At 40.6% G+C, this 26444-nt stretch overlaps 1 protein-coding gene across 1 annotated transcript in view; it reads right to left on the bottom strand.

Moving 5' to 3' along the window:
* Positions 1-4986: 4986 nt before the first annotated feature.
* CALCOCO2 (calcium binding and coiled-coil domain 2) overlaps positions 4987-26444 on the bottom strand; it is a 28271-nt gene continuing 6813 nt past the window's right edge. The window contains exons 5-13 of the mRNA XM_018565967.1: positions 23412-23507; positions 22435-22518; positions 19467-19546; positions 17542-17626; positions 13756-13851; positions 12341-12409; positions 9251-9358; positions 8366-8434; positions 4987-5022 (exon numbers count right to left, since the gene is read on the bottom strand). Coding sequence (XP_018421469.1) covers positions 4987-5022; positions 8366-8434; positions 9251-9358; positions 12341-12409; positions 13756-13851; positions 17542-17626; positions 19467-19546; positions 22435-22518; positions 23412-23507 — 723 coding nt within the window. The remainder of the gene's footprint in view (positions 5023-8365; positions 8435-9250; positions 9359-12340; positions 12410-13755; positions 13852-17541; positions 17627-19466; positions 19547-22434; positions 22519-23411; positions 23508-26444) is intronic.

Below are 26444 nucleotides of genomic sequence, written 5' to 3'. Positions count from 1 at the left end.
GCTCCACAGGGACCTGAAGGCCCATTTCACGCAGGCAGGTACGTAGATCCTCGGGAGTCAAGCAACCTAAGGATCCGACCCGGTAAGCAGGGTTATGGCTGAATGCGGGTGTCTCTCGGCTCAAGAAGTGCGGAGCGGTATCAAGAGGCAGCCATCTTGCACCGCCGCGCGCATGCGCCCCCCCAGTGGGGGTTTTTTTGAACCGTGAATTGTGAACTGGGCCTATTGAAAATAATGCATTTTTACTTGCTACTGTGTTGGGCCTGCATTGAGCATCACTGCCCAACGCACATGGTCAGGGCCAGATTTACTCTCTCTGCTTCCCCCTGGCCAGATTCCTCAATACACCCCCCTCCAATGGAGAATAGCAACCAGATGGCATTTACATTTTATTTATTTTAATTATTATTTCTTATTATCTTTTACTTTTTTTAATGTATTTTATTATTTTTTACTTATCAATTTTTTTCACTTAACTTTATTGCTATCACACAGGAGCTAACAAGCATTTGGAGGTGGCAGGTTCTCTTTATTGAGCACCTTAAGGTTACACCTTTCCTGTAACCCTAACATCACACCTTTCTGTAACCCTGACACTAATTTTGCCTGCCTAAAGCTAACCATATGCGGGTAGACTTACACGTGTAGACTTCTATTGTTCAAACCTCAGGCTGAACAAGACAAATGAATCAATTTCCAAACTAAACAGCCTGGATGGAGAAATCTCCACTACCAGCTGTTGTATGCAGCAGCCAGTGTGACTTGTGGCTGCCTGAGTGCCGTGGTGCTGCTCAACAGTGACTGTATTTCATTGGATGCAGTCACTGCTTGACTGAAAATTTTTCACCTGACTCTTTTGATTTTAGAATCAACTTTTCCTAAAACCTGGTGGTGCTGAAAGGGTCACCCACAGCATGAATTTCAGCCAGTTCAGCAGGAATCAGACAAAATTTCAGCGGTGTGTCTGGCTAGCTTAACACAACCATATCTGCAAGTATAACTCCAACCCTCCCTGGTTACACTGACTGCATACAGACTGAATGCAGGTGCTGTTTGGCCAACAATTTTCCTTCCGGCTTCTTCATTTTTTCAAACAAAGGATGTAGAGTCAGAGCTGTCAGACAGGCCCATCCACTGAGTGGTTCTTGATGAACTGATTGAAATTTGCTCAGTGTATAGCCAACTTTACTATACACTTTACTATAAACTTTACTATAAACTTTACTAACCTTAACCTATTGTTTTAAATTGTTTGCATACTTGCTTCCCCTGGCGGGGATCCTGGGATCCTGGCAGGGATGACCAACCCTTCCTGTGTCCAACATAGAATCCATTGATTTAAACCTTTCAGAAATGGCAACTAAGTATACATCCTACTCAAGTGCTTTGCTCATGTATAGGATTTATAGTCGCACTAAACTAGGTTGTCTCCATCCCCCCTTTTTTAAACAATACATTAGTGCCTCAGGCCTATGCATTATGGCAAGCAGAATCACTTATCATTGCAATTTTATTATATGCAAATTATTTGTTTTTTTTAGCAGACTGCTTAAGGAAATACCTAAATGAGTCAAATTATAAATTCTCTCAGTTCTGTAGTTATGCTATTAATTGGACGAAATATAACATTTTGTGGTCATCAGGAGATCTGAGAGAATTAAAAATCGTTGTAACACCATTTGCAGATGCTACATCTCATATTCAATAATATGGAATATATACAGTATACCATGAGATTTGGGTTGTTTATGTGAACTGAATTAACTACATGTTTTCTCAAGTATCACAAAACAACTGGGGTCATTTACCATTAAGTCTTATGGGGCAAGTGACTCTAATTAAATTGATGATTGTGCCTTTATTATATACAGATGTTGCATTTTCTGTTAAAAAAGAAAGGCACGCTAGAATTTTATTTAGCAATCTCAATTGTATGCTGCGTTATGCAGACTTTTATATCACCCTGTTGAGAAAGTAAGTGTGGGATTACGAAACCTTTTTCATTTTAAGAATGAAAGCCTTATAAAGAAGAGCAAAACACTGGATACGTGATATAGAAAGGGCGATCTATCAATTCAGTCACAAGGTGTAAAACAGAAGCTTTGTGACACATTTATTATATGAACAGTTACATTTAGAAATACTTCCCTCTTCTGCTCAAATGTAGCACTGTGCTAATATAAAACATTCCCCTGCCCACTTCTGAGTTGTGCGTATGTTGTGAGTGTGACAAATCTGTAACAGATGGTTGCTAAATGGTCTCAGTTGGTTGCCATTGATTGCAAGGAATGCAAATACCCCACAAATGTTGAAAATCTGTAGAAGAGAGGCAGCCTGTTTTGCAAATGATATGCAATCGAAAAGGACCGCCAAAAAGTCCAGTCAATTTCAGGTCTACAGATATTTTTTTCTCTGTTGAATGATAATTTTTAAGTGAAAGATTTCTACAAAGGTCAGAACTACTGTATGTTGCTATGGAAGAGTGGTATTTCTTGCTAAAAAGCTGGCTCAGTATGGCCCCATGAGGCCACAAATGTGGTTATCCTTTATAAAGGAAGAAACTGCCTTCATTGATGGTCTCTGTCTACATGGGCAAGGCTATTCAAGGAAAATTAATCACAGGCAGAGTCCCCCCGTGAGTACATCAAACAAAAAAACGAGAGGTTCGGGCCGCCTACTATTTGTAGGTTGTCCAAGGGTTAATTCAGATATCGGGATGGACCATCATTATCGATTTATAAAAATTATTTATTTAATTCAGAAAAAATAATAAATCACAAACATAGGCCGATCTTCCTTCATCGACCAATAAAAACAAAAATGAAACAGTGTGAACTGATCATTACTTTTCTTGCCTTTGCTGGAGCTGTTTTTACTCTTGTGTTCTGTATCACCTCCGTCTGAGTTTTCTATATGGCAATCTTCTCCTTTTGGTTTCAAAATATATTAATATCTCAGATGTCTTCCCCCTGTGGGTTTCCCTTTTTAGTTTATTCCTTGTAGTTTAAATATTTACTCCTTCCTGTTTAATACCAGTGGAGAGATTAACCACTACGTTTCCTAAGACCTAGAAGACCTGCTAGAAGAGAATATACAATTCCATGAAGATGATGATAAGGAACCGAAGAGAATAACAACACTCAAAGAGAAATCAAAAACAATGCCAAACCTTCTTAATAATAGACATTTAGCCTTGTTTAAAGACTTGGTCCAGAAAGACCTGAAAACCATTGATTGGTCGGAAAGGGGGAAGGATAATCTAACAAAATCGGAAAGAATGGCCTTGAAAGAACTAAAGACAATGCCAAACATCGTGATAAAGAACAGCGATAAAGGAGGCAATGTAGTCCTACTTCCCGAATCAATGTATTTAGCAGAGGTAAAGCGGCTACTACAAGACACGGAAACATATACAAGACTTGAAGAGTGCCCCTTTAAACAGCTGGTGGCTGATTTTAACTTTAAAATCGAGATGGCATGGGAAGCATCACTCCTCGTGAAAAAGGAAACTAAATTTCTGAAAATAAAACAATTCAATACCCCAACATTCTACATTATACCGAAGATACACAAAAACCTGAATAACCCCCCAGGAAGACCAATTGTATCGGCAGTGGGAGGACCACTAGACACAAAAGATGTTTTGAAGAAACTATCAAAGGTGAAAATTAAAAAAGACACTCTCTTGGTAGGAATCGACGTTGAGTCCCTGTACACATCCATACCCCATAAACACGGAATAAAAGCAGTTGAATACATCCTAGAACTACATCACATTGAGATGGCAAGACAAAACGAATTCTTATCAGAACTCTTAGAGTTCGCCTTGGAGAATAATAACTTCCAATTCGAAGGGAAATATTACAGGCAAATAAGGGGTACAGCGATGGGAGCCCCATGGGCTCCATCATATGCATGCCTGCATCTAGGTATGTGGGAATCAGAAGAGGCATACAAACATCCACTATACTTAAAACATGCACAGACCTGGTTAAGGTATGTGGATGATATCCTACTACTGTGGAATGGCAATGAGGACCACCTTAAAAATTTCATGTCGGATCTGAACTTGAACGAATTGAACCTGAAGTTCACTTTCTCATACAATAGAGAGAGCCTTACATTTTTAGACCTACAGATAGGAATAAATGGAGACGAACTAACAACAAAAACATACAGAAAAATAACGGCAGCCAACACTCTCCTGCATGCTACAAGTCATCATCCTCCAGCCCTGAAGCAAGGCATTCCAACAGGCCAGTTCATTCGCATTAAAAGGAACTGTAGCAAACAGGAAGATTATAAAGATGAATCGCAACATCTCTACAAAAGATTTAGAGAAAGGGGCTACCCACATAGGTTCCTCAGAAGAAGCAGATGGAAAGCAAACATAAAACAAGAATGGACCTACTGAAAGATAAAGAAACCAGCAACCCACCAACCAAACAGAACTATACAAGAATGATTACCAAATATGGCTCTAAATGGGAGAAACTAAGGGGTATTATGAAGCAGCATTGGCATATCCTCGAATTATGCCCAACAATTTCTGAAATAGTAGGTCCAAGACCACTACTCACAGCAAGAAGAGCCCCGAATCTCAAGGATACTCTGACAAGTTCTGAGTTCAGATCAAGACCATCAAGTAGGGAATCAACAAAACCAAAAGGAATGTTCCCCTGTGGAAAGTGCAAAATCTGCCACCTAGTGGATAAAACCAATACCTTCTCAAATTCTGAAGGTACCAAAATATACAACATTACCTCGTTTATAAACTGTGATACGAGCAAGGTAATATACCAATTGCAATGTCCATGCGGTAAATACTATATCGGTAAGACGAAGAGACAACTTCGGATCAGAATCGGGGAGCACTTGAATGACATAAGGAAAAGAGACAAGGACAGCCCGATAGCAACCCACTTCCTAGAAATACATGGAGGATCACCAGAAGGTATCAAGGTCAAAGCGATATATGCGCTAAATCTATCCCCAAGAAGAGGCGACTTTGACACCATCCTCCTTCAAAAGGAAAAAATGTGGACATATAGATTGAATACTCTTATCCCGACTGGACTCAATAACGAATTCAATCTAAATGTCTTCCTATGAGAATACCAAATACATTTAAACCTCTGATCAAAACGAGTATATCAGAACACTCTAAGTGAATAAAACACTATTTAGATGACGAAACTAACCTACTCAATAAGAATCTCTCTAAATGGACAGAATGATATCCCATATCCACAAACTGTTCTTCCCAAGCAATTTTATATCTATTATATTATTTTATTAAAGACAAGAACTGATAGAATACCTAAATGACTAATAGAATGCCAGGAAACAATCAAAGGGCCCAATTAGTTGATGACACACAGGTGAGGAGGTAATATACATACCCCACTACGTTAGGTAGCTGTACGTCCTGACGAAGCCCCGGGGGAGGGGCAAAACGCGTAGACGTCACACATGCAATGCTTGGAGTAAAACCTCAAGAGAAACGTCTTCACCAAACACCGCGGATCTTGGCGGAAAATAAGTCCTTTTGGAAATAACAACACTCGGACCTCTTGGGAATCCAAAGTCTTCATATACATGCACATGTACTAAGGACCAACCCACTGGACCGATCACTTCACTTAAACCAATGAAACCTTCCCCTCAAAATGGAGAGGTAAGCTATACAATACATGAAAAGAGCGACGATTTGATACGTGAGTAAAAATCATTTTTCTTTCAAAAGAAAAACTATTGTCATTACAAGGAATAACGAACTTTCGGACTAATCGATTGAAATTAAAACCCTGAATAGAAAGTAAAAATATACTCACAGTATACTATATGCCACAAAACCATCTCGACTAATAATTGGTAATGAGTAGGAACAGTCTCACCTGTTCCCACACAAAGGAATAGCTTACCTCCGAATATCATCAGGGAACTAATGAAGGGCCCTACCTAATCATAGGCGATCGGTACCACCAGGGGAAAGGCACTGATCAAGGAAACGTAGTGGTTAATCTCTCCACTGGTATTAAACAGGAAGGAGTAAATATTTAAACTACAAGGAATAAACTAAAAAGGGAAACCCACAGGGGGAAGACATCTGAGATATTAATATATTTTGAAACCAAAAGGAGAAGATTGCCATATAGAAAACTCCGACGGAGGTGATACAGAACACAAGAGTAAAAACAGCTCCAGCAAAGGCAAGAAAAGTAATGATCAGTTCACACTGTTTCATTTTTGTTTTTATTGGTCGATGAAGGAAGATTGGCCTATGTTTGTGATTTATTATTTTTTCTGAATTAAATAAATAATTTTTATAAATCGATAATGATGGTCCATCCCGATATCTGAATTAACCCTTGGACAACCTACAAATAGTAGGCGGCCCGAACCTCTCGTTTTTTGTTTGATGTACGCTCTTGGTTTAAAGATTGGGTAATACGGACCAGAACTAATGGGTTATAGATTGGAGCTGTATCTCCAGAAGCGAACAAACCTCTTTTGTTTCCCCCCGTGAGTAAGCAAAAGTGTAATTTAGGCATTATTACTATATAGCCTGTGCTTGCGTGGGATTCCTCTGGGTAGTCCGGCTTTTTCACACACTCCAAAGACATGCTGTAAGGTTAATTAGCTCTGTATGTGTGTGCAATAGGGACCTTAGATTGTAAGCTCCTTGAGGGCTTGCTCACACCAAATACGGTGCGTTCCAGAGCAGTTAGCTGCTGGAACGCACTTAATTGCACAATAAACTCCCCCGGCGTTTTGGGGCGTGTAGTGTCCATCAACTTTTCTGATGTGCCTACTATGCATTTAGTGATTGCCAGGGCTGTAGACAGCCTGGCTGGATTTGTAGTAGCAATTACATGGTTAATCTCAGGTGTCTAACATTGTCTGAACCCCCCTGGGCAGAGTGAGACTCTGTCATATTGTGGGACAGCCAATGATAGATACTGTAATATGTGTACAGTACAGCAGCCAACCACTGGGCTTCTCTCAGCCAGTGGTGCCTGCTGGGAGAGTGTACATATATTGGTGGGAGCTGCCATGTGCTCTCTCTCTCGCCGGGACCAGCCATGGATTAGGGCTGGGTCCTGATCAGTCTGCCCCCCCTCAGGCTAGGGGGGTGGGCATAGGCTGAAGTGAGGGAAGAGGTTTGCCCGAGGCCTCCAACAAAGAGAAGGCCTGAGAGATGGAAAGAGGAAAAGAGATAGGACCAGTGCAGGCTCTTGAAGTGCCTTGGATCTATGTGGACTTCAGAGCAGGGTCTTGTTTCTTTCCTGGATTGTGGAGCTGCATGGCTACTTTCACAAGATTCAGTGTTTGGAGCTGATGATGGTTACCCCTTGACACCTAGAACCCCTATATCCTCTCTCCCTAAGAAGATGTTCAATAAACAGTTTACTTCGCATTCTACTAATCAAGTGGACATCAATTTATGGGCACCAGAAGAGGGAGGTTAGTGCTAATGGGCGCAGCTGGAAATCAACCACTAGACCGACTAGATGTGGACTGGGCAAACAGCGGCTCCCTGCGGGGAGTTATCGCTACAGGCGGGAAGGGCCGTGGTGGTGCATTCAAGTCAATGGCACCACAGCCATGCCCTACCCCCGCCTGCAGTGCGATTGCCTGCACAGGAACGCATGGCAAAACAATGCCTGCTTTCCAGTCCAGTGTGATCACTAAAAATGCTGCATGAGGGCAGGGGCTAATGTGAATGTTCTGTATATAGAATGTTTACCAATATCCTGACAATGTTTAACAATATCCTGAGAAAAATGTCCAGCAATACTCAATCATTCTTTGTGAAAAATCACAGTAGCTCTTTACAAATGTAGACCCTAAGCTTCCTTGCTCAGTATGCCTTTGTGGTGCAGCAACAAAGTAGATTAATAAAGTGTGATGTCATGTACCAAGATATCATGTTATAGAATGAACACTCTACATTCCTATTATGTAAACTAGCAAAAGTGTGAAAATGGGCAAGTTTCAAAATGCGCAAGGTTGAGGATATAACAAACAATGCTAAACAAATGTCTTAGCAGTCAGTATGTGTTTTGAGAGGTGCAAATAGCAAGCAGTATGTACGGGAGATTGTAACATTCAATTTTGGAATCAATGGAGTTGCCTGAATGAAAACCACATTTACTGTTAGAACTTTGTTCAAGAAATGTGCTCAATCTATGCTTTTTGCCACCATGGTTGAAAACGATCATTGATTTGACCTGCTTAACTATTGGAAAACTGAACAAAAGTTCAGAAAACAAATAGTTCCATATGATATTCCATTGGAGTATGGCCAACTTTAGTCTAGCTTGGAACCAGTGTGGACAGCTTGTTTACTGCACTCTCTCACCTGTCTGTCATTCAATTCCTCTAAGTTGTCATTAATCTTCTTATCGTTCTCCATTTTCTTCAAATGCTCCTTTTGTGTAAAAATATATTATTAATATCTGTTATAAAGCAAGCATTTAAAGCTGAAGGTTAGAAGAAAAAAAACACTGTATATAAACCACAAGCTAGTTTATTTATGTACTTTTTTTTCCTAGCACAAAATGTCTTGGTGAAGGTGTAGGGGAGCTGAAGAGGTTCTAAACCAAGTCAGAAAAGATATAATTACCTTACAGGTGTCATTCAGCTTGGTTATGTTGGCTTCAAGACAATTAACTGCTAATCCTAATTTTTGTATTTCTTCATCTTTAGTTGCACTTTCTTTCTGTAATTTGAGCATAAATATTTACACAACTTTATTTTTATATACATTTATTATTTTTACACAATTGGGCAAAATGTAAAATCAATAAGTACATTACTAGTGTTATCCAGGAATCATGGTGACACGGTAAAGACAGAAATGTCACTGTTGTAATCCATTCAAGCTTTCATCCTGAAAGATCTCATATATGCTGCCTGAGGGGTGGCAGCCTCTTGTCACCGGGCACTTTTTTGTTCAAACCCGCCTTCAGGAACAAGGCAGTGGTGACATCTGGGGCCTGTAATTTTAGGAAGTTAGGTAGTGCGGTTTCCTGGGCCACAAACAATTTCTTGCCGTTGGTGATCACAGGCCTACCTCTGGCAGTTACTTTGTCAGGACTGACAAAGGTTCAGCCAGTGTGCTCTACTCGTGGACTTATATTTTATGGTATCCATCTATCCCTAAGAAGGATGTGACCTGCTTTTTGAGCTCCCCACAATATATAAAAAACATACACAGTAAATTAAAATAACCATAAATGCTTACCTGCTGTAAAGCCAGCTGCTGTTGTAATTTGATTTTAGAGTCTTCTGCTGTCCTGAGTATTGTAGTATTATTCTTGGAATTGCTCTCCAGGTCCATTGCCTTCATTTTCTAAAATTATGATTTTTGTTTAATAAGACAATTCAAATTATCTCCATCTATATATGAGCCCTACTATGTACATTTTTATACAGAGAGGTTTCATAAATATGAAGATTTTTGCATAATAAAGTATCCTTACAAATGATCTTTGCACAACTGCACAACAGCCTTGTCATGAAAGTGATTGCAACAAGTTAACTTTGAATTTAACAATCAGTTCCTAGCAGCTATCATTATTGGAACAAATTATACTTGTCCTCACTCATTTTTTATGTGTCCAAAATGAGAACTGTCTATACAAGCTGATTCAATCTTTCTCCTAAAAATCAGATCCTAAACAGTATTAGACATGTTGATAAACAAGGACTTGTGTCTACCGCGCTGACCCACAATTCAAATAGATAAGATGATATTACATTTTGTGTGGGGTGATTGAATCTGCCTGGGTTCAGTGTGCAAACAGTTTCGCAAATCTTGCTTGAAATTTGCAGAGTTTGAGGTGAACCCCAATGAGGTCTATGGGGACATATCTTGTTATTCAATTCTGACCATTTATAGGGTTAATAAGCAAGCTATTGTCAAATACAAGGCATAGGAAGCCAATGCCAAAATGAAAAAAAAATATCTTCCTACATGGAATTGTCAGCTCTCCCTTACTGCTCCAACACCCACTGACAATATGGCTGCTTTGAGCTCACCCCTTTATAGAAAGGGGGTTGGGTTATCCATTTCTTCAAATTATTGGCTCGAGTCAACTGACCATTGCAAAAGGCTATGCACTCAATATAGCACCCTACAACCTTGAAATGTCTTACTATATAAGAATCTTGCATTTGATAATAGTGTCTGCAGAAATGCGAACTATAGCAAAAGGCTATGCACCGCAAATTAGGTTGTTCCTTATATCTGGTGGTGAACCTGCATAGTTTTCCAGCTAAAATTTTGGGAACTTTGCAAATGATAGGGATTTGCCACAAACCCATGGTAGCAGCGAACCTGATCCTCATCCCTACTATTTTTAGGGCTCATGCACAGGGGCATATGTTATGTATGTTGGTCCCAAGCATCGATAGTGACCATTAGTGTCAAATAGACCTATTTTGTCTTCTTATTAATACATTCTCATCCAGTGCTGGTCAACATTTTGCTACCTTTAACACTCTACTTCGCCCTCCACTACCTTCACCGACTAACTCACTCACTGCCCAAAGGATTGCCAATCATTTCAAAAAACAAGATTGATGCAGTTCGTAATGAGATCTCCACTGCCCAGACATCTCCCTCACCAGATATACCTCCACTTTCAATACTTTCTAATTTTGACATTGTTGACACAATACTAAACACAATGCTTCTAACTCCCACCTAACTACCTGCCCCTAATCCCTGCTCCCTCAAAACTACTACAACCCCACTCTTAAATGCTCAAACCAAAGACCCATCTCGTTACTCGTGTTAACCTCCAAACCCCTCGAACCTTGTCTACAACCGTCTGAGCTGCCACCTAACTGATAACAACCTTCTTGACTCCCTACAGTCCAGCTTTCACCTACAACACTCCACTGAAACTGTCCTCCTAAAACTCACTAACGACCTACTAACTACTAAAAACAATGGTCACTACCCTGTACTCATACTCCTAGACTGTCAGTAAATCACACGCTCTCTCTCTCTCAAAAAACTCTATTCTCTTGTCCTCCAACTCTGCATTTTCATGTTTTTCCTCCCCTCTATCTGAGCACGCTTTCTCTGTCACCTAAAACTCTACCACCTCCTCTCTTCTCCCTCTCTCAGTAGGGGTCCCCCAGGGCTCTGTCCTCTGGCCCCTTCTATTCTCTATCTACACATTCTCCCTTGGTCAGCTGACCTCCCACAGCTTCCAATACCATCTCTATGCTGATGACACCCAGAGCATTTCCAAATACACTACTCTATAAACCAGTGTTACACACAGGAGAAGTAGAAATGCCCAGTAATAATCTAAACAAAAGAAGCCCAATTATGTTGTGCAGTAGAAGCTGTACTGCCCAATTAAATGTACTATATATGTGCAGTAGCAGTACCCATTAATATGCAAGACAATGAAATGCATAATCAAAAACAGCAGCCACGACAAGTAATATGTTGTTCAGTAGAATGTAACAGTATCATTCCAAATAACAAATACTGTTGTTAAGATAATTGCTGGCATCCAAATAATATCAGCGGCATTGATGTCCAATAATAAGCTAGCAACTAATCACTTCTATTAATCTCATACCTGCTAGCAAGGGTATTTTGGTGCCTAAAACATTTCTAAATCCAATAACCATATGAATCGTCAAAATTTAAAATCAACTTTTCCAGCTTAGAAAGCTAGTAAGCGTTGCTATAAGCATCAGAGAATGGTTAGATTGGTAGACACAATGTGACCATCTGAAGATGTCTTTAGGTCCTGCTTCAGGTATAAAACATCAATGTTGGCTCATTTGGGCATTTATGTTTATGGGGAAAAGAGGCACATGCAGACACCTTCAATAATGGCTAATCTTAGGGGAAAGAACTGGATGGGGTTTCCTAAGCTATCCAATTACTATTTTCCCCATGTTCTCTTGGTTGGCAGTGTCTGTAGTTTCCCACATACCAAACAACTGTGCCTCATGCAACCGGAATCAAATAAATCCTGCAAAGATAATCTTACATCTTTGACCATTGTGCAGGGTAGATTCATATTCGTGCACATCTCTTTAATGTGACTCATTCTTCATTCCTGTCTGGCGGGCCAGTGGGTGTCACAGACTGATCTTAAAGATCAGAATTGCTATACATGTGGTGGCAGCTGTTGTTGGTGTGTGTAAAAGCTGTCAGCTCCAAGTTTATTAATACTGTATAAAAGACTAACTTGCTGCCCACATTCATTTATATGGGCACATTCATTTAAACAAATATTCTAATGCACATTTTTGTTGTTGTAGTGTAGAGGGTAGATGATCAGTGCACAGATTTATTTACCTCATTCTCCAGTGAATGCTGTAACTCCTCTTTCAGTTTTTTCTCTTTTTCCAACATACTTGCTTGCACCTTGGATATAAAAGTACAGAATTAACCCAACAACTGAACTTGTAATATACTGAATCAATCATCATGGTTATTAGCTGTACCTAGAAAAGGCTAGAAAAACTCCAGATTCATTAAACAGGATATTACAGTATTCCTCTTTGTAACCATGGCAAGTATTGCATTACATACATGCATGCATGCATGCATACATACATAAATACATACATACATACATAATTAGACCTGAGGCATCCCGGATTTCCAACTCTTCAACTGTCCCTCTTCCAGCAGGGTTCAGTAATGAAGCAGGGAGCCTGGCTGGCGGTCATGTGATCATCCGCCTAGCTTCCTGATTGAATGGGAAGCCTGGGAAGCCGCATCCACGCTCCCTCGCAGTCTCCCAAGCATTGAGGACTGTGACTATTAATTAGTGGAATGTAAGTGGCAAGTGCTGCTGCACTCTGTTTCGCTGAGCGGGTCACAGAGAGATCTTTCTGATCTCTCCACCAGCTCAATGACTAAAAACATGTTGCTCGCTGTTGCGGTTTCGGTGTTGTGCTCTGAGTGATTAGGGTGTGCTCACACACACCCAGCACACCCCCGAGTACGTGCCTATGTGCACATATCACATTCACATAACTCTCCTTTTTATAAATTTTAATCATTTTCAAAATATCTCATCATTCTCAAAATTATCATCCACCTATTCCCTATTTGATGGAAAAATTCTGTAATACATTGCAAGAGGTACCAAAAGGATTCACCCAGTGATCAGCATATCAGTGGACATATCCTTTAATATACTATCACCACAGGAAAGAGGAAACCTGTGAACAGAATAATAGTTTACGCTGAACAGTGTGAAAAAGAAACACTTAAAGCGACGGTCACTTAAAAAATAAAAGTTGGAATTAAAGACATAACTGCAAAGAAGAAGGTATATCCTTACCTCTCCCACTGCCTACATCACTAAATGTCACTCTGATTAAAAGGAATCACCCCCTCTTCAGAAACTGCCGCATCTGGGAGTGTCAATCTTCTAGCCCCACACAGCGCTCAATGATTCCTCCCTGTCCACCACGTCACTACTGTGATGAGTAGTCCTCTTGTCCAAGGATGAGTAGAAATGAGCCAACAAACGCAAACCTTCAGCCAGTAGAGTTTGACTCAGCTACACATGGATTCCTCATGACATTCAAGCAGTAGGAGAGGCAAGTATTTGCTTTCTTCTTTTCAGGTACATTTTATTAAGTGGAGAGTCACAGTAACAATAATAATAATTCCACCTTAAAAAACTCACTTTGCCATTCATATTTTAACCATCCAGAGCTCCCCAATGACTTAACCACAGTAGTTTGCATACAAACCTCAAACTTTTGTTTCTGTTGGGCGACTTCTTCTTTACAGCTTTTTAATAGACCAGTGAGGTTCACTATTGCTTGGTTCTTGGCTTCATTCTCACTCTGTAACCAAAAAGGGGAAGTTATTGACTGTTTTCACAACTGGAACTTCTCATCATACTGCAATCTAACCTGCTGTATTGTCCTACCTTTGTTTTTATCCCTTTCTATTTCAAGAGCCCTGAGTATTAATTCAGAAACTACAAGATAATTGTTAGCCCAATATGATCCGATAATATCCTCAGAAATTTAGCTAGGTTGGACTTGTCTCCACCAGACTGCTAATGTTTTCCTCCCTGGGGACATCATCATCCCTACACAATAGCAATAAGACGAAAACTTGGCAATCCAACCATGTGTGTTAATGGGATGATTGGTAGAATGGGAATGATCTATGGTCAGATTATACTTGTAGACTACAGTTAGCTTCAAGGTCTCAAACACTCCTACAATATGCATCTGAAATGCTGTCACACTACTTCTGATTTTATTCCAAGCTTACTGCCTCAACCATATACCCCCCTCCCCCAAAAACACCCTGAATACTAATATAATTTTAAATATTGCAGGGATTTAAATTCTGTATCCAGAATTGTATTTACTTACAATTAGGAGGCAGATGAGGGGCTATCATGTAAAATAGTAAGCATCCCGTTATATCCCTAATAGGTGCTACAAAGCAATGGTCCTCCCCCATGGAGAATGGCAGACCTGCAGGCTGCATACAGTGTCGCCAAGATCACTTGTACAAAACAAGCTGTACATTTAGCTCTCCTTACCCAAAGCAAGGCTAAATGTAGAAAATAACTACTCGCCCGGGCATCAGGAGATAGGAATTCCACACCCCTGCTGCCCCTCTACTCCCTGCTGCCCCTTGTGGCCTTGTGGGAAATCCAGCCCTGGTCCTGCCTAGGGTGTGGTCTAGCAGAAAAATATGTACTTAGAAACGCTGAATAACTGTGAGTCATCATCCATGTTCTACAATTGGAGTTTGCTCAACTTTGCAGTCCCCTGTACAGCAGAGCTCAGATTGGAAGAGCAAGTGCAAGGAGCCAATCAGCTGTGCTGCAGAGCTCCTGTGATAACAAGGGACATGCTTATAGGATAAGAAAGCAAAGTGGCAGAGAGATGAGCTCATCAGTCTGCTTCTCCTCCTTCCACAGACCGGGGGAGAGACAAGACCTGTTAGTGATATTGACCTACAGCATAGAAAAGTGAGGTCTCCTGCCCTGCCAGACAGGGTTGTGCTGTCTGGAAGAGCTGTGTAAATCTGAAAACTGGATGGATAGAAATATAAACACTAGCAGGTTAAATAGCTCCCCATATATGTATATCATCTGTATATTTAGCCATTTGCCCAGAATTCCACTTTAACACAGAGTAAAACCACCACTCTTAAGCTGGCTACACATTGTTATATTTTTTTGTTCAACCTGCGGACTGAACGATAAAAAATAACAGATTCCTTCAACCATTCTTAAAGTGTATCTAAACCCAAAACCACAAATGCAATATATTACAGATTAATAATCCTTAGATGGGGTGGCTGCATTAGTTTTCCTTTTTTTAGGCTTTTTTCCTTTATTTTCACCTGATGATCCGACCCTTCCCGTCTTAGGATTGCTTCACTCGATGAAAGAGCAATGGAGCCACCCTGGGACAGCAGCATTGTCATGCTGTGGAGAGGGTAGTGCTAGATGAGCTAGCAGATTTAGATGGACTTGACTAACAAATTAAAACTGAACTCCAGCGAACACTTTTGAAGCAGTTACAGCAACAGGTTATATTTTTCCTTTTGGCATAAAGGTACATAAATGCATTAAAGCATTGTAAGCACCCCCATCAGTGTTAAATGGTTTGCCTCAACCCTCTATCTGCCACTTTTGGTGGACAGCTTGGTCTGTAAAGGAAGTTGAAAAATAACAGATCTCCTGGCTGGATCACCAAATGAAAAGAAGAAAAAAAAAAGAAAACTATTGCAGCCATCTCATCTAAGCAAGCTTCAATATATTACATTTCTTGGGGGTTTAGATACGCTTAAATAGTGTGGATGGACGAATCTCCGGCTGGGCTATTGTATGCTGGCAGCGGTGGGTGTGCCAATATCAGAATACCCGAACAGTTCGCCTGAAAATGTCCAACTGGCTCCTCGATTTTCTGATTTGAAGGATGGCAGATGGAAGGGTGCAGAAAGAGCCACCCACTAAACGCATTTTGCACAGTGTATGGCCAGCTTTACAACTGTTAGAATGAGCAGCTGTACAGTTGTAATCACTTTACGTTCTAGAAGAATTTCATAGGCGCATTAGAGTAAAAATTGGTGCTATATTAATTCACACACCCCTGGGGTGCTGTTCTTCTAAATTACCACTTGAGGTACTGGCCCATGAGTGTAGAAACTAAAAATATGGCCATATCCTCCGCCAAACCTCAAGACAATGGAAAAATTATTTGATTTTGATGGGGGTATACCGCTGTTCTGCAGTAGTAGGAAAAATGACAATGCAAAAAGAACACGCATGGAATTAATTTTGTTCATGCATTCAAAATATGAAGATGATCATTTTCATGCAATTAAAATGCACCTCCATTTTCATGCAATTAAAATGCACCAACAACGTTCGGCTATTGACTCCGCCTCAGTACGGCTGATTTCAGCCGTACATAGGCTGAACTTCGGTGCAGAAGGACTTCGAGTCAACGATCCAACATCTGGATCAGCTGAGTCGAAGCAGTTCACTCGCTGCTGTTCGCTTGTATTCACATAGGGTCCGAACAGCAGTGAGTGAATAGCCGAATGCTGCCAAGTGTCATTCTGCTCAGTACCTCCGTAGTACCAAGCAGAATAGCCAATAGTGAAAACAGTTGGAAAAAATAGATTTAAAAAAAATAATAATAATAAAATTGGGCAGAGCTAGCAGTGACAGGTAGCTCTGCCCAACGGTTTTCTTTTGGCCGCCACCTGCTAAAGTCTTCTAGCAGGTCCCGGCCAATGAATAACAACTGGGCAGAGCCGGCCGTGATGTCCGCCCAGTTATTGTTTAATGACAGATCAGCGTCCCGAAGTCATTTGGGGACGCTGATCTGTCATTACAATTGGGCGGAACCAGCCGTGAGATCATGGCTGGCTCTGCCCAACTATCATTCGTGAGGCGTACGGCCGACCCCACTTCGGCTCAGTCGAGCCAAAGCATATGCCTTCGGCTTGGCTGAGCCACTCGGCTGCCTTCGGGAGCTGTACAGGCTATAGTGAATAGCGCGTACAGCAGCCCTTCAGTTCGATTGAACCAAAGGGTTCCTGCAACCAAAGCTAGCCGAAGGATCAGCCGAAGCTTCGGCTGATTCTTTGGCTAGCTTTGTGAATTGACCCCTCGGTTTTTTCTTGCTGTTCCTGCCAGTACCCAAGGATGACAATGCTTACCAGAAAGTGTGTTAGGACTACAGAACATCCTCCTTGTCTCACCTTCACAAAATAGGGGGAAAGTGTTCTGTAATTCATAGAGCTAGACAAGACTGGTAAGCCAGCTTGAAAAAAAACATTGCAGAGTGCACAGGACAGCTCTGGATTTCTGGCTGGATCAGCATGTATTTTTTTGTGCATTTATCACACAGATATAACAAAACTCTTTTTCTGTTACCTTTTAACTGATCAAAAGGAAGCAAATAACAGAAACTCATTGTTGGACTTTACGTTCACTTTAAGGGAAAGCTTCTAGAAGCAAAACCTAAACTCCAAACTTGTCGGAAACTCACCTGCAACTTTTTATATTTAGCCTCTATTTTTTCCAAATCCATGGTCTTTTGCTCCAATTCTGTTTCTAAATCCTGCAGTCCAATTCTGAAGAAAGAAAGAAAGAAAGAAAGAAAGAAAGAAAGAAAGAAAGAAAAGAAAGATGCATATTTATATTAGTGTATAGTCTTATAAAAATATTTGTTCTTTTACCTGTTGTGGGGATCAGAGGCAAAGTACATTTGAAATCCTGTAAGGCAATCCTCCAATGCCTGCTATGTTGCAAGACATTCCCCTTCTACAAATAAATATTGTTGTTTTCAGCTGTAGTGAACTTCTGACTCAAGTACACAACAGGGTGCTCTTCTGCCCCAATGGGTGGGAGAAGGCTGCACCAGGGCCCAGTTCTGAAGCATCTCTTTTGCACCACTAACTCTTTCTGAAGGGTTGGGATTCTGAGAACTAGTTCCTGGCACAAAGCCTGCTTCAAGTGGCAGAATGCTGCTTCTGCCTTAGGATTCTAGTGTATGACAGTGGATGTTTTTACCTTTGTGAGATACAGTATGTCAAGGGGGCGGCCCTACTGACAAAGTTGGGAATAAATCTCCTATAATATCCTCCAATCCTGTTTTTTGTCCTTACCTGTGTTTTTTGTGAGGGGACAGGGCCAATTTTGAATGGCTTCCACCTTATTCAACTGGAGATTGAAGATGCCTGTGCCTACCACATATCCCAAACAGCGTGCCTCCTCCATTCCAATTGTGGTTTTCTCAGGGTTTGCTGTGAATCTTTCCTTCTGTAGGGCATCCAGAACTAACTGGACTTTTTTTAGATTACTTTTCTAGTCCGAGCTAAAGATGACAATGTCATCTAGGCAAGTCCCTGAACATTCCTTATGGGGTTTCAGGTCTTTGTCCATGGCTCACTGTAATGTGGCGGGGATCCTTGCAAACCAGATGGCATTCTAGCATAGTGAAAGATTATTTCTTTGATATTGTTCAGAGTAGTTTGCATTGTGGCCAAATATTTTACAGTTTGCCTGCTCGAAATTTAAAAAAAATGGAAAAGTGAATGTGTAGGGGGACAGACCTATTTTCCTCTCATTAACATACAATGCAGAACCTAAGCTTTAGGATGTTTAATCTTTAGTTAGGACAGACAGTTCAAATCTAGTTTACAACTAATAATGAGTTCTGCCAGCACAGTACACACAGAGTTAATGATGGTAAACATTTACTACCCAGTCCCATGCTTAACATCACACAGAGGGGGATTTTCAAATGTTTGTGTTCTCAGAAAAGAGCAAGAAAAAATGTAAGCAGACATTTTCAAATAGTTTTAAGTTGTTATGTGAATGGGACCATGTAACAAATGTAAAGCAGGTGTTTATCCAAATTTGGCTGCAAAAATGGACATACACTTTAAGCTTCTGTCAAGTCTTTCCAATGGAGCACTATTTTTGTATTCTGGGGGGAGGTTAGAACATCTTCCAGCTATTTCTTATTGTTTGTGCCCCCGTTAAAGATTTCTTCTCACCTCCTGTCTCGGAGAGAGCAAACAGGAAGTGATGGAAAATCTTCTTAATCAGGACACAAAGGCGTCTATTTATAAATCTTCCTGCCACTAGATGTAGCTGACCATGAAAAGGAATTCCTATGCTCCTCAACTCCATCCAGTAGTGAGATTGTCGAGCAAGCAGCATTCGCCCAGTGTATGGCTGGGCAGAAGATTTAGACCCCCAAAGAGTAAATAGTAAAAGAGTAGCCAGACATCCCCTCATAAAACTGTAGTGACTGAGCTTCAAGTAAATTGAACACAAGACTGTTTTTATTTATCTATATGTGGCATTGAGCAATTGTATGTATATGCATAGTCTATACAAGCTCTAAATAAACAGTATTCAGTAGTATGCAATACAAGCAAAGAACCATAATTTATGTATACATACTGTTGTAGCTTTATTTCTAGATTGTCCCTCTTCATTGTTTCTATTTCCTCTTTAAGGTTTTTCACTTGGACTTGCAACTCCTGATTAATTAGACAAATACATTGCTTCAGTTTAGATACTGATAACGTGTAGCTTTATAACATTCACTTAAAGCAATTCTATCTTAAGAAAAGTATGAGGACTGCTAACCTCTCCTTTTAGAATGCTAGTTTCCTGGCTGTCATGCAGATACTTTGGCTTTGATGCTTTCTAAATATCTCACCTGGAACAAATATGTTGGAATGAGGAATGCTGACACTTTTCTGCCACTCATTTATAGCATACAATGCCCTGAGAACCCTCTCCTTGATCCACATGGCCAAACATCACAGGTCACCAGTTCTACTTCAGTATACAGATGCGGTTTGACAGGGTAGACTGGAAATTCATGTTGGTCACTCTTCAACATTTGGGAATGGGTTCAAAATTAGGATTAGGATGTTCTACTCTTGACTATCCTCTCACTTCACACATGACAGCCAGGTTCAGCATCAATAGGTCACTGTACTATCTTATTCAACTCTTTTATCAACTATCACCTCTATTATTTGTGTTGTTCCAGGAGCCACAATCCACTTATACCCAGACATTCTAGGGGTTAAAATGGCCAACAAGGAACAGAAAGTAGCAGTGTATGCTGATGATATTCTATTCTACATGAACAACCCAAGACTTACCTTACCAGTCATTTTATCTACATTTTAAACAAAATGGGGATCTATCTAATCTTAAGATTAACCTATCTAAGTCAGAAATAATAAAAATAAAAGCCCTCTGGGACAAACAAACTCTTAGACCATCTTTCCCATTTGTACAGGAAACCAGAAGTCTTAAAAATCTGGGAATTAACCTGACTTTGTCCCTGGCCGACCTTTACCAACAAAACTGTATTCCCCTTCTTAACTCAATTAAATGAGAACTAAACCACTTTTCTTCCCACTTGTTTTCTTGGATAGACAAATGGAATGTCATAATCCCTACCAGGATCCCTGCCCAATCCATGATCCTGCCAAGAATCATACATATACAAATTTCTAATGCTCCCTATACAATTACCCCGTATACACACTATAAAACATGGTTGCTAAATTTGCCTGAGGACACCTATGGCCCCATCTTTTTTATGCATTATTAACCTAATCTAAATGAGAATGTGGATTTTTTGTTGCCCAATTAAAAAAAAATAGTATCAGACTACAATCCTGACACTTATTGTAGGTTGGGTATATCAATTCTTGCACAAAAGTGGGGTAACCTTGGAAATGTGTCCATGAGCAGCACTGTTAGATCTTGTGAACTTGATACTAATGAAATACAGATATTTAGCTAAAAGACACCTGCTCAATGGTATACTCTGAGGCTATGGGACTCTATGTGCAAACAATTTATTGGAGGCTTAATGGATAACTATGAGGTGAGTGAAAATCTCTCATCCTCATAGTTCGAGCCGACTTGTGGCAATGAAACTGTCAAACGCCGGCTCAATAGATCGGGAAGTGAGCGAATACATACCGTCGCTCACTCACTTCTCGATCATCTCCCTGCAGAGAGCCGTGACTGTCACTCACGGCTCCCTGCAGGGACCCCCCTCCCCACTCCGATCCTTCAGCGCTGACTGAAGGAACGGACAGGGGAGGGGGCGGGTACAGTGGCTCTGCCCCTAGATAGGCAGAGCCAGCTGTCATTCACGCAGCTGGGTGGATCTCGACAGCATTGCTGGGATCCGTCCCGGCTGTGGCGGTCTTAGTATACCGTGAGCTGTAGCTCGCAATATACTGAGCTTTGGGTCACCGGAGGGCGCTAGTATATGTCCTCCCGTTACCCTTAAGAGAACTATGGGGAAAAAATACTTACTGTGCTTCTGGATCCAAATCGAAAAAAAGAAAAGAAAAGAAAATCGAACAAAGCCAGAAGCTGCTATGTCTTAATAATCAGCGGTGTAGTGCTGTTTTAAATTTTCGAATTTTTTCACTGATAGAAGCATTTCTTTAATTAATCCCTGCCCATTTTTGTTTCACTCGCAAAGTTACTATACAGTTATATATTTGAATTCATGTGTTTTAGCACACTGATTGATTGACACAATTTATAAAGATATATTTCAATTTACACATATTTTGGTGTTACACACTTTAAAGCCTTTTAGCGCTACACTATTAATTGATTATTTCATTTAAGGCCCAAATAGACTGCATTACAAACCCTTTTTAGGACCTCTGGGACACTTGATGCTCATCCTCCTTGGGCTTCTGGAGGTATCAACAGCTCCCACAGTTCACCTTAGCCCTGCCTTACGCACCCCAGGCAAACTCTACCCATTTTAACATCTACTTAACTTATCAAACACTGATAAGTCTTATAAGGGACAGTATAATGGTTTTGCACAGTTTTTTTTACTTGTGATGGCTAAAAATACTAAATTTTCTAAATATATTCAGGTTACATAGGTTAAAAAGAAATATTGCTTTTGAATACTTTGTATTATCAATTTTAACCAACACATATTGCATTCCTTTACACATTTTACAGACTCTCCTTAAAGCCCTTTTTTAATTTTTGCATATAAGAATTATTTGTAAAATTAAGGTTTCTATTTGACTAGTAAAAGGAATTAATATGCATCACCAGTCTAAAAATAAAAAAAAAATTACAAAATCATTATAGTTTTTTTTTTCAAGTTACTATAAATAGTCAAAAACATGCAGAGAGATATAAAAAAGACTACCGTAAGCTTGTAATTAGGAGATAAGTCAGCTGTAGGAGGGAGATTGCTTGTTCTGACCCCAGTTTATGCCATTGATACAGTATATAGACGTAGGTCAAGAATGTTTTTGGTTTGTTCATATTATTTATGTTTACTCTTTTAAAATTCACTGTATACTTTTTATACATCTGCTATATAAGGATGGGATATGCAGTACTTAGTTACCATATTTTCCTTCTCCAGTGTGTTGTTCTTGTCTGTAGCAGTGTGTAACTGAGCCTGTAGGGTCTGGATCATCTCAGCCTGATCCTGTTTTTTTTTCTTCAGAAAAACAAAAGGGATTATACATAAAAATGTTGTCTATGAACATGCATCATTATTTAGCAGTACTGCTGCCAAAACATTGTTGGACTTATTTATAAAAACTAGGGGAAAATGAAGACTAAGGATGAACTCACACCTTTCTGTGTGCACTTACATGTGTTTTGACATGCATCATTAACAATCATGCATTTTGGAGCACTGCTTTTGCAATCAATAGGACCTCTAACAAGTTAACAAGCCTCTGTGTGATAGCATTTGGAAGTGACAGGTTCTCTCAATTAAACCTGTCACTTCCAATACAGGAGTCTGAGCACAGTACTTTGTGACAGCTGAGATGGGAAGGCTGCAAGTGCAGCTCTCCCGTCTTAGTGTTTACATGGAGCAGAGCGGAGAACAGATGTTCTCCGCTCTGCTCACCGCTCTCCATCCTGAATTACCTTGCCGTTATCCCAAGTCCCCCAGAAGAGCGGGGACCTGAAAACCACGGCGGGGGTGGACTATGGAATGGGGGGCGCCAGGGGAGGACGGACGAGTAGGCTAATGCCGAGATCACTTGTACAAATTCAAGCTGCCGCTTCCCCGCTCTACATTTAGCCCTGCTTGCCCGAAGCAGAGCTAAATGTAGAAGAAAACTACCCGCCCGACACCCGAACTGTGTGTCCCGTGCCTCGGGCAATAGGAATGCCACACCCCTTCCGCCCCGTGGGAAATCCGGCCCTGGTTCTGCTCTCAATTTATGCCAGTGATATATGAGATGTAGGTCAGGAATGTTTTTTAATTATTCATATTATATCCATGTTTACTCCTTTGGAATTCAGTGTATACATTTTATACATGTGTTATACAGTAAATGGATGGGATATGCAGTACACAGTTACCATATTTTCCTTCTCCAGTGTGTTGTTCTTCTCTGTAGCAGTGTGTAACTGAGCCTGTAGGGTCTGGATCATCTCAGCCTGATCCTGGTTTTTTTTCTTCAGAAAAACAAAAGGGGATTATACATACAAATGTTGTCTATGAACATGCATCATTATTTAGCAGTACTGCTGCCAAAACATTGAACTTATTTATAAAAACTAGGGGAAAATGAAGACTAAGGATGAACTCACACCTTTCTGTGTGCACTTACATGTGTTTTGACATGCATCATTAACAATCATGCATTTTGGAGTGCTGCTATTGCAATTAATAGGACCTCTAACAAGCTAACAAGCCCCTGTGTGATAGCATTTGGAAGTGACAGGTTCTCTTAATTAAACCTGTCACCTCCAATACAGGAGTCTGAGCACAGTACTGTGCTGGCTCTCCTGTGACAGCTGAGATGGGAAGGCTGCGAGTGCAGCTCTCCCGTGTTAGTGTTTATATGAAGCAGAGCGGAGAACAGACGTTCTCCGCTCTGCTCACCTCTCTCCATCCTGATTTATTTTGCCGTTATCCCAAGTCCCCCAGAAGAGCAGGGACCCCGAAAACCACGGCTGGGGTGGTGATTTTGTTTCTTCAAGAAAACAAATAGAGGATTATTATAAATTTGTTGTCCATGTACATGCCTTGTTATTTAGCAGTACTGCTGCCAGGACCACATAGTTGTACTATGGATCATTTAAAGTCACCTGTCCCTTTAAGAAAAAGTATCGGTAATTGGTATCGGCAAGTACATGATGGGATGTACTTGTACTTGTACTTGTACTTGGGCCTGAAAAAGTGGCATCGGGACATCCCTAGTAATTTGTATCAGTGTAATAGAAGCAAAAGCATGAAAATAGGATTTTTGTACAAAAAAATTATTGCAGGCCAGCCCCCGTATAAGTGTCATGCCTCAGTTGTGTGAGAAAACAGTACCTAAGGCCAATAAGCAGAGGGGCAAGGCCTACGTCCCTCAATGGAGTTCAAGAAGAAAAAAATGACGGTAAGTACAAAAATCTTTTTTACTTATCTTTTGAGGGACACAGAAAATCAGTAATTTTGAAACAGATGGATAAGGATTCTGCCAAGGGAATGACTACCTGGAAAGACACTGAGCCTGCAAGAGCAGACGTTAGAGGCAATTGACCTTAGGCATGACTGAAGAAAGGTTCAAGAAAGTAGTAGGGGTGTCTAGGACAGCCATCCAATCTTGTATGAGTAAATACAGATAGAGAACTATCTAGCATAATACCCCAAGAGGGCCAGTCAAGTTTCTTAGGAGTTGGAGACAACCCCAAAGGGAACTAGCGTAAGGCAGAGAGACTGACAAACTAGGGGAAAATGTGCAAGAAGTACCCCCACAAAGAAGACAGGAAGATAACCACCATACTGGAAATACTAGAAAAAAACAGTAGGATGAATAGACCTGTACACAAGGACACCTGGCGGTGTCACTAGAACCTGACTGGGAAAATCCCATTCAGGGTCTGTCTGATCCAGGACATGGGACTATAGGACCTCTAGCTCACTCTGATCCAGTGAATTGTCCACAGCTGTGGAGAAAGGCACAGGGACCTTAATCTAGGAACTAACAATGATCAACTGATTAAGGAAAGGAAAAGGAAAGATAATTTTAGGAACTTCCCATAGAGGCTTCAAATCAGCTACAGAAGAAGGTCCTGACTCCAAATAATTCTATTCCACGAAGACCCACAGACACATGCTCTCTCTCACGGGGGATGCATCAGGGTTGCAGCTTGATCTGTCTGCTGACAATCCGAGGAAACACTGCACCATGTAGCAATGGTTTCTTTTTGCCATACAGAAAATAAAGCACACCCAAGTGTACACAGTTCTGTCCCCAGAATGTAGGCTTTGCAGACAGAGTTACACCAGAGGCTATACCATGGTTTGCAAAGCTCCACAATACAGAGCCCAGTGGCTGAAAGTCACATTCCAGGCTAGCCCTGCAATTTTCTATTTCACAGGGTTCTGGGTAAAGCCTCAAATGCTGCTGGCAATCCAACAATCCAATAAGCTAATCGGGATAGCAGTGAGCTGCTCAAGCATCATTTTTAAAGTCTTCTTTGAAGTCACCTAAAAAATATCTATGATATATCAAGTATCTTGAGTAAAGAAAAATTAAAACTGAAATAATATTAAAAAAGTTTACCAAAAATATATTTAGACTTCTTTCCTGCAGAGCTGAGGAAAAAGCGTCCAACCTCCTGAGACACTAGCAAAAATTAAGTAATGACGGTAAAGTCAGAGTTATACAGGGACTGGACACCTTTTTTCTGTTTGCCCGTGTCCAAACCTACTGAAGGTGGCAGTATAACCTGACAGAATTCCTGAACTCCTGTGTCCCTCAATGGGCAATAAAGAAAATGTAAAAATACATTTTTAAATTTAAATATGGATTTATCCTTAAAAGCAGAACTATCATAACCATGGGAAAGACAAACTGAATATATGATGAATAACCACATAAGCAGAGGTTACCTTTAGCAAAAGTGCACATCAGCATAGTAGACAACTGAAAAGTATATACAATTCTCAGATGATATACAGCTGGAATTATATGCAACTTTCAACTTTAGACATTTGCGATTCGTTTTGCTCCGAATTGAAATTCGGACGAATATTGGCAAATTCAGACATTCTGATGCATCTGAATTTCCGAATTAAAGAAATAACGAATCTGAATGCATCCGAATTTTCCGATAACGAAAATGTCATTTAGAATGAATTTATGTTAATTGTTAAAAAAAAATTTAAAACAGCGTGGAGTCCCCTCCCAATTCATACCAGACCCTTTAGATGTCAATCACGACGGCCGCCGACTCTCCAGAAGAATAAATACCCGACGCCCGCTGACACAATCGAACCCGACGAACTCTCGCTGCAAAATGACAGGTCTGACCTGAATGTCAACAAAGGGGCAGCATGAGTCGTGACGTCATGGGACTTGTTCTGCCCTTTTGTTTGACATTCAGGAGCAGAACCTT

This window comes from Nanorana parkeri, unplaced genomic scaffold, assembly GCF_000935625.1.
Source record: "Nanorana parkeri isolate BGI_ZX_2015 unplaced genomic scaffold, ASM93562v1 scaffold905, whole genome shotgun sequence".
NCBI lineage: Eukaryota > Metazoa > Chordata > Amphibia > Anura > Dicroglossidae > Nanorana > Nanorana parkeri.
This window is presented reverse-complemented; position numbering and strand designations above follow the sequence as displayed.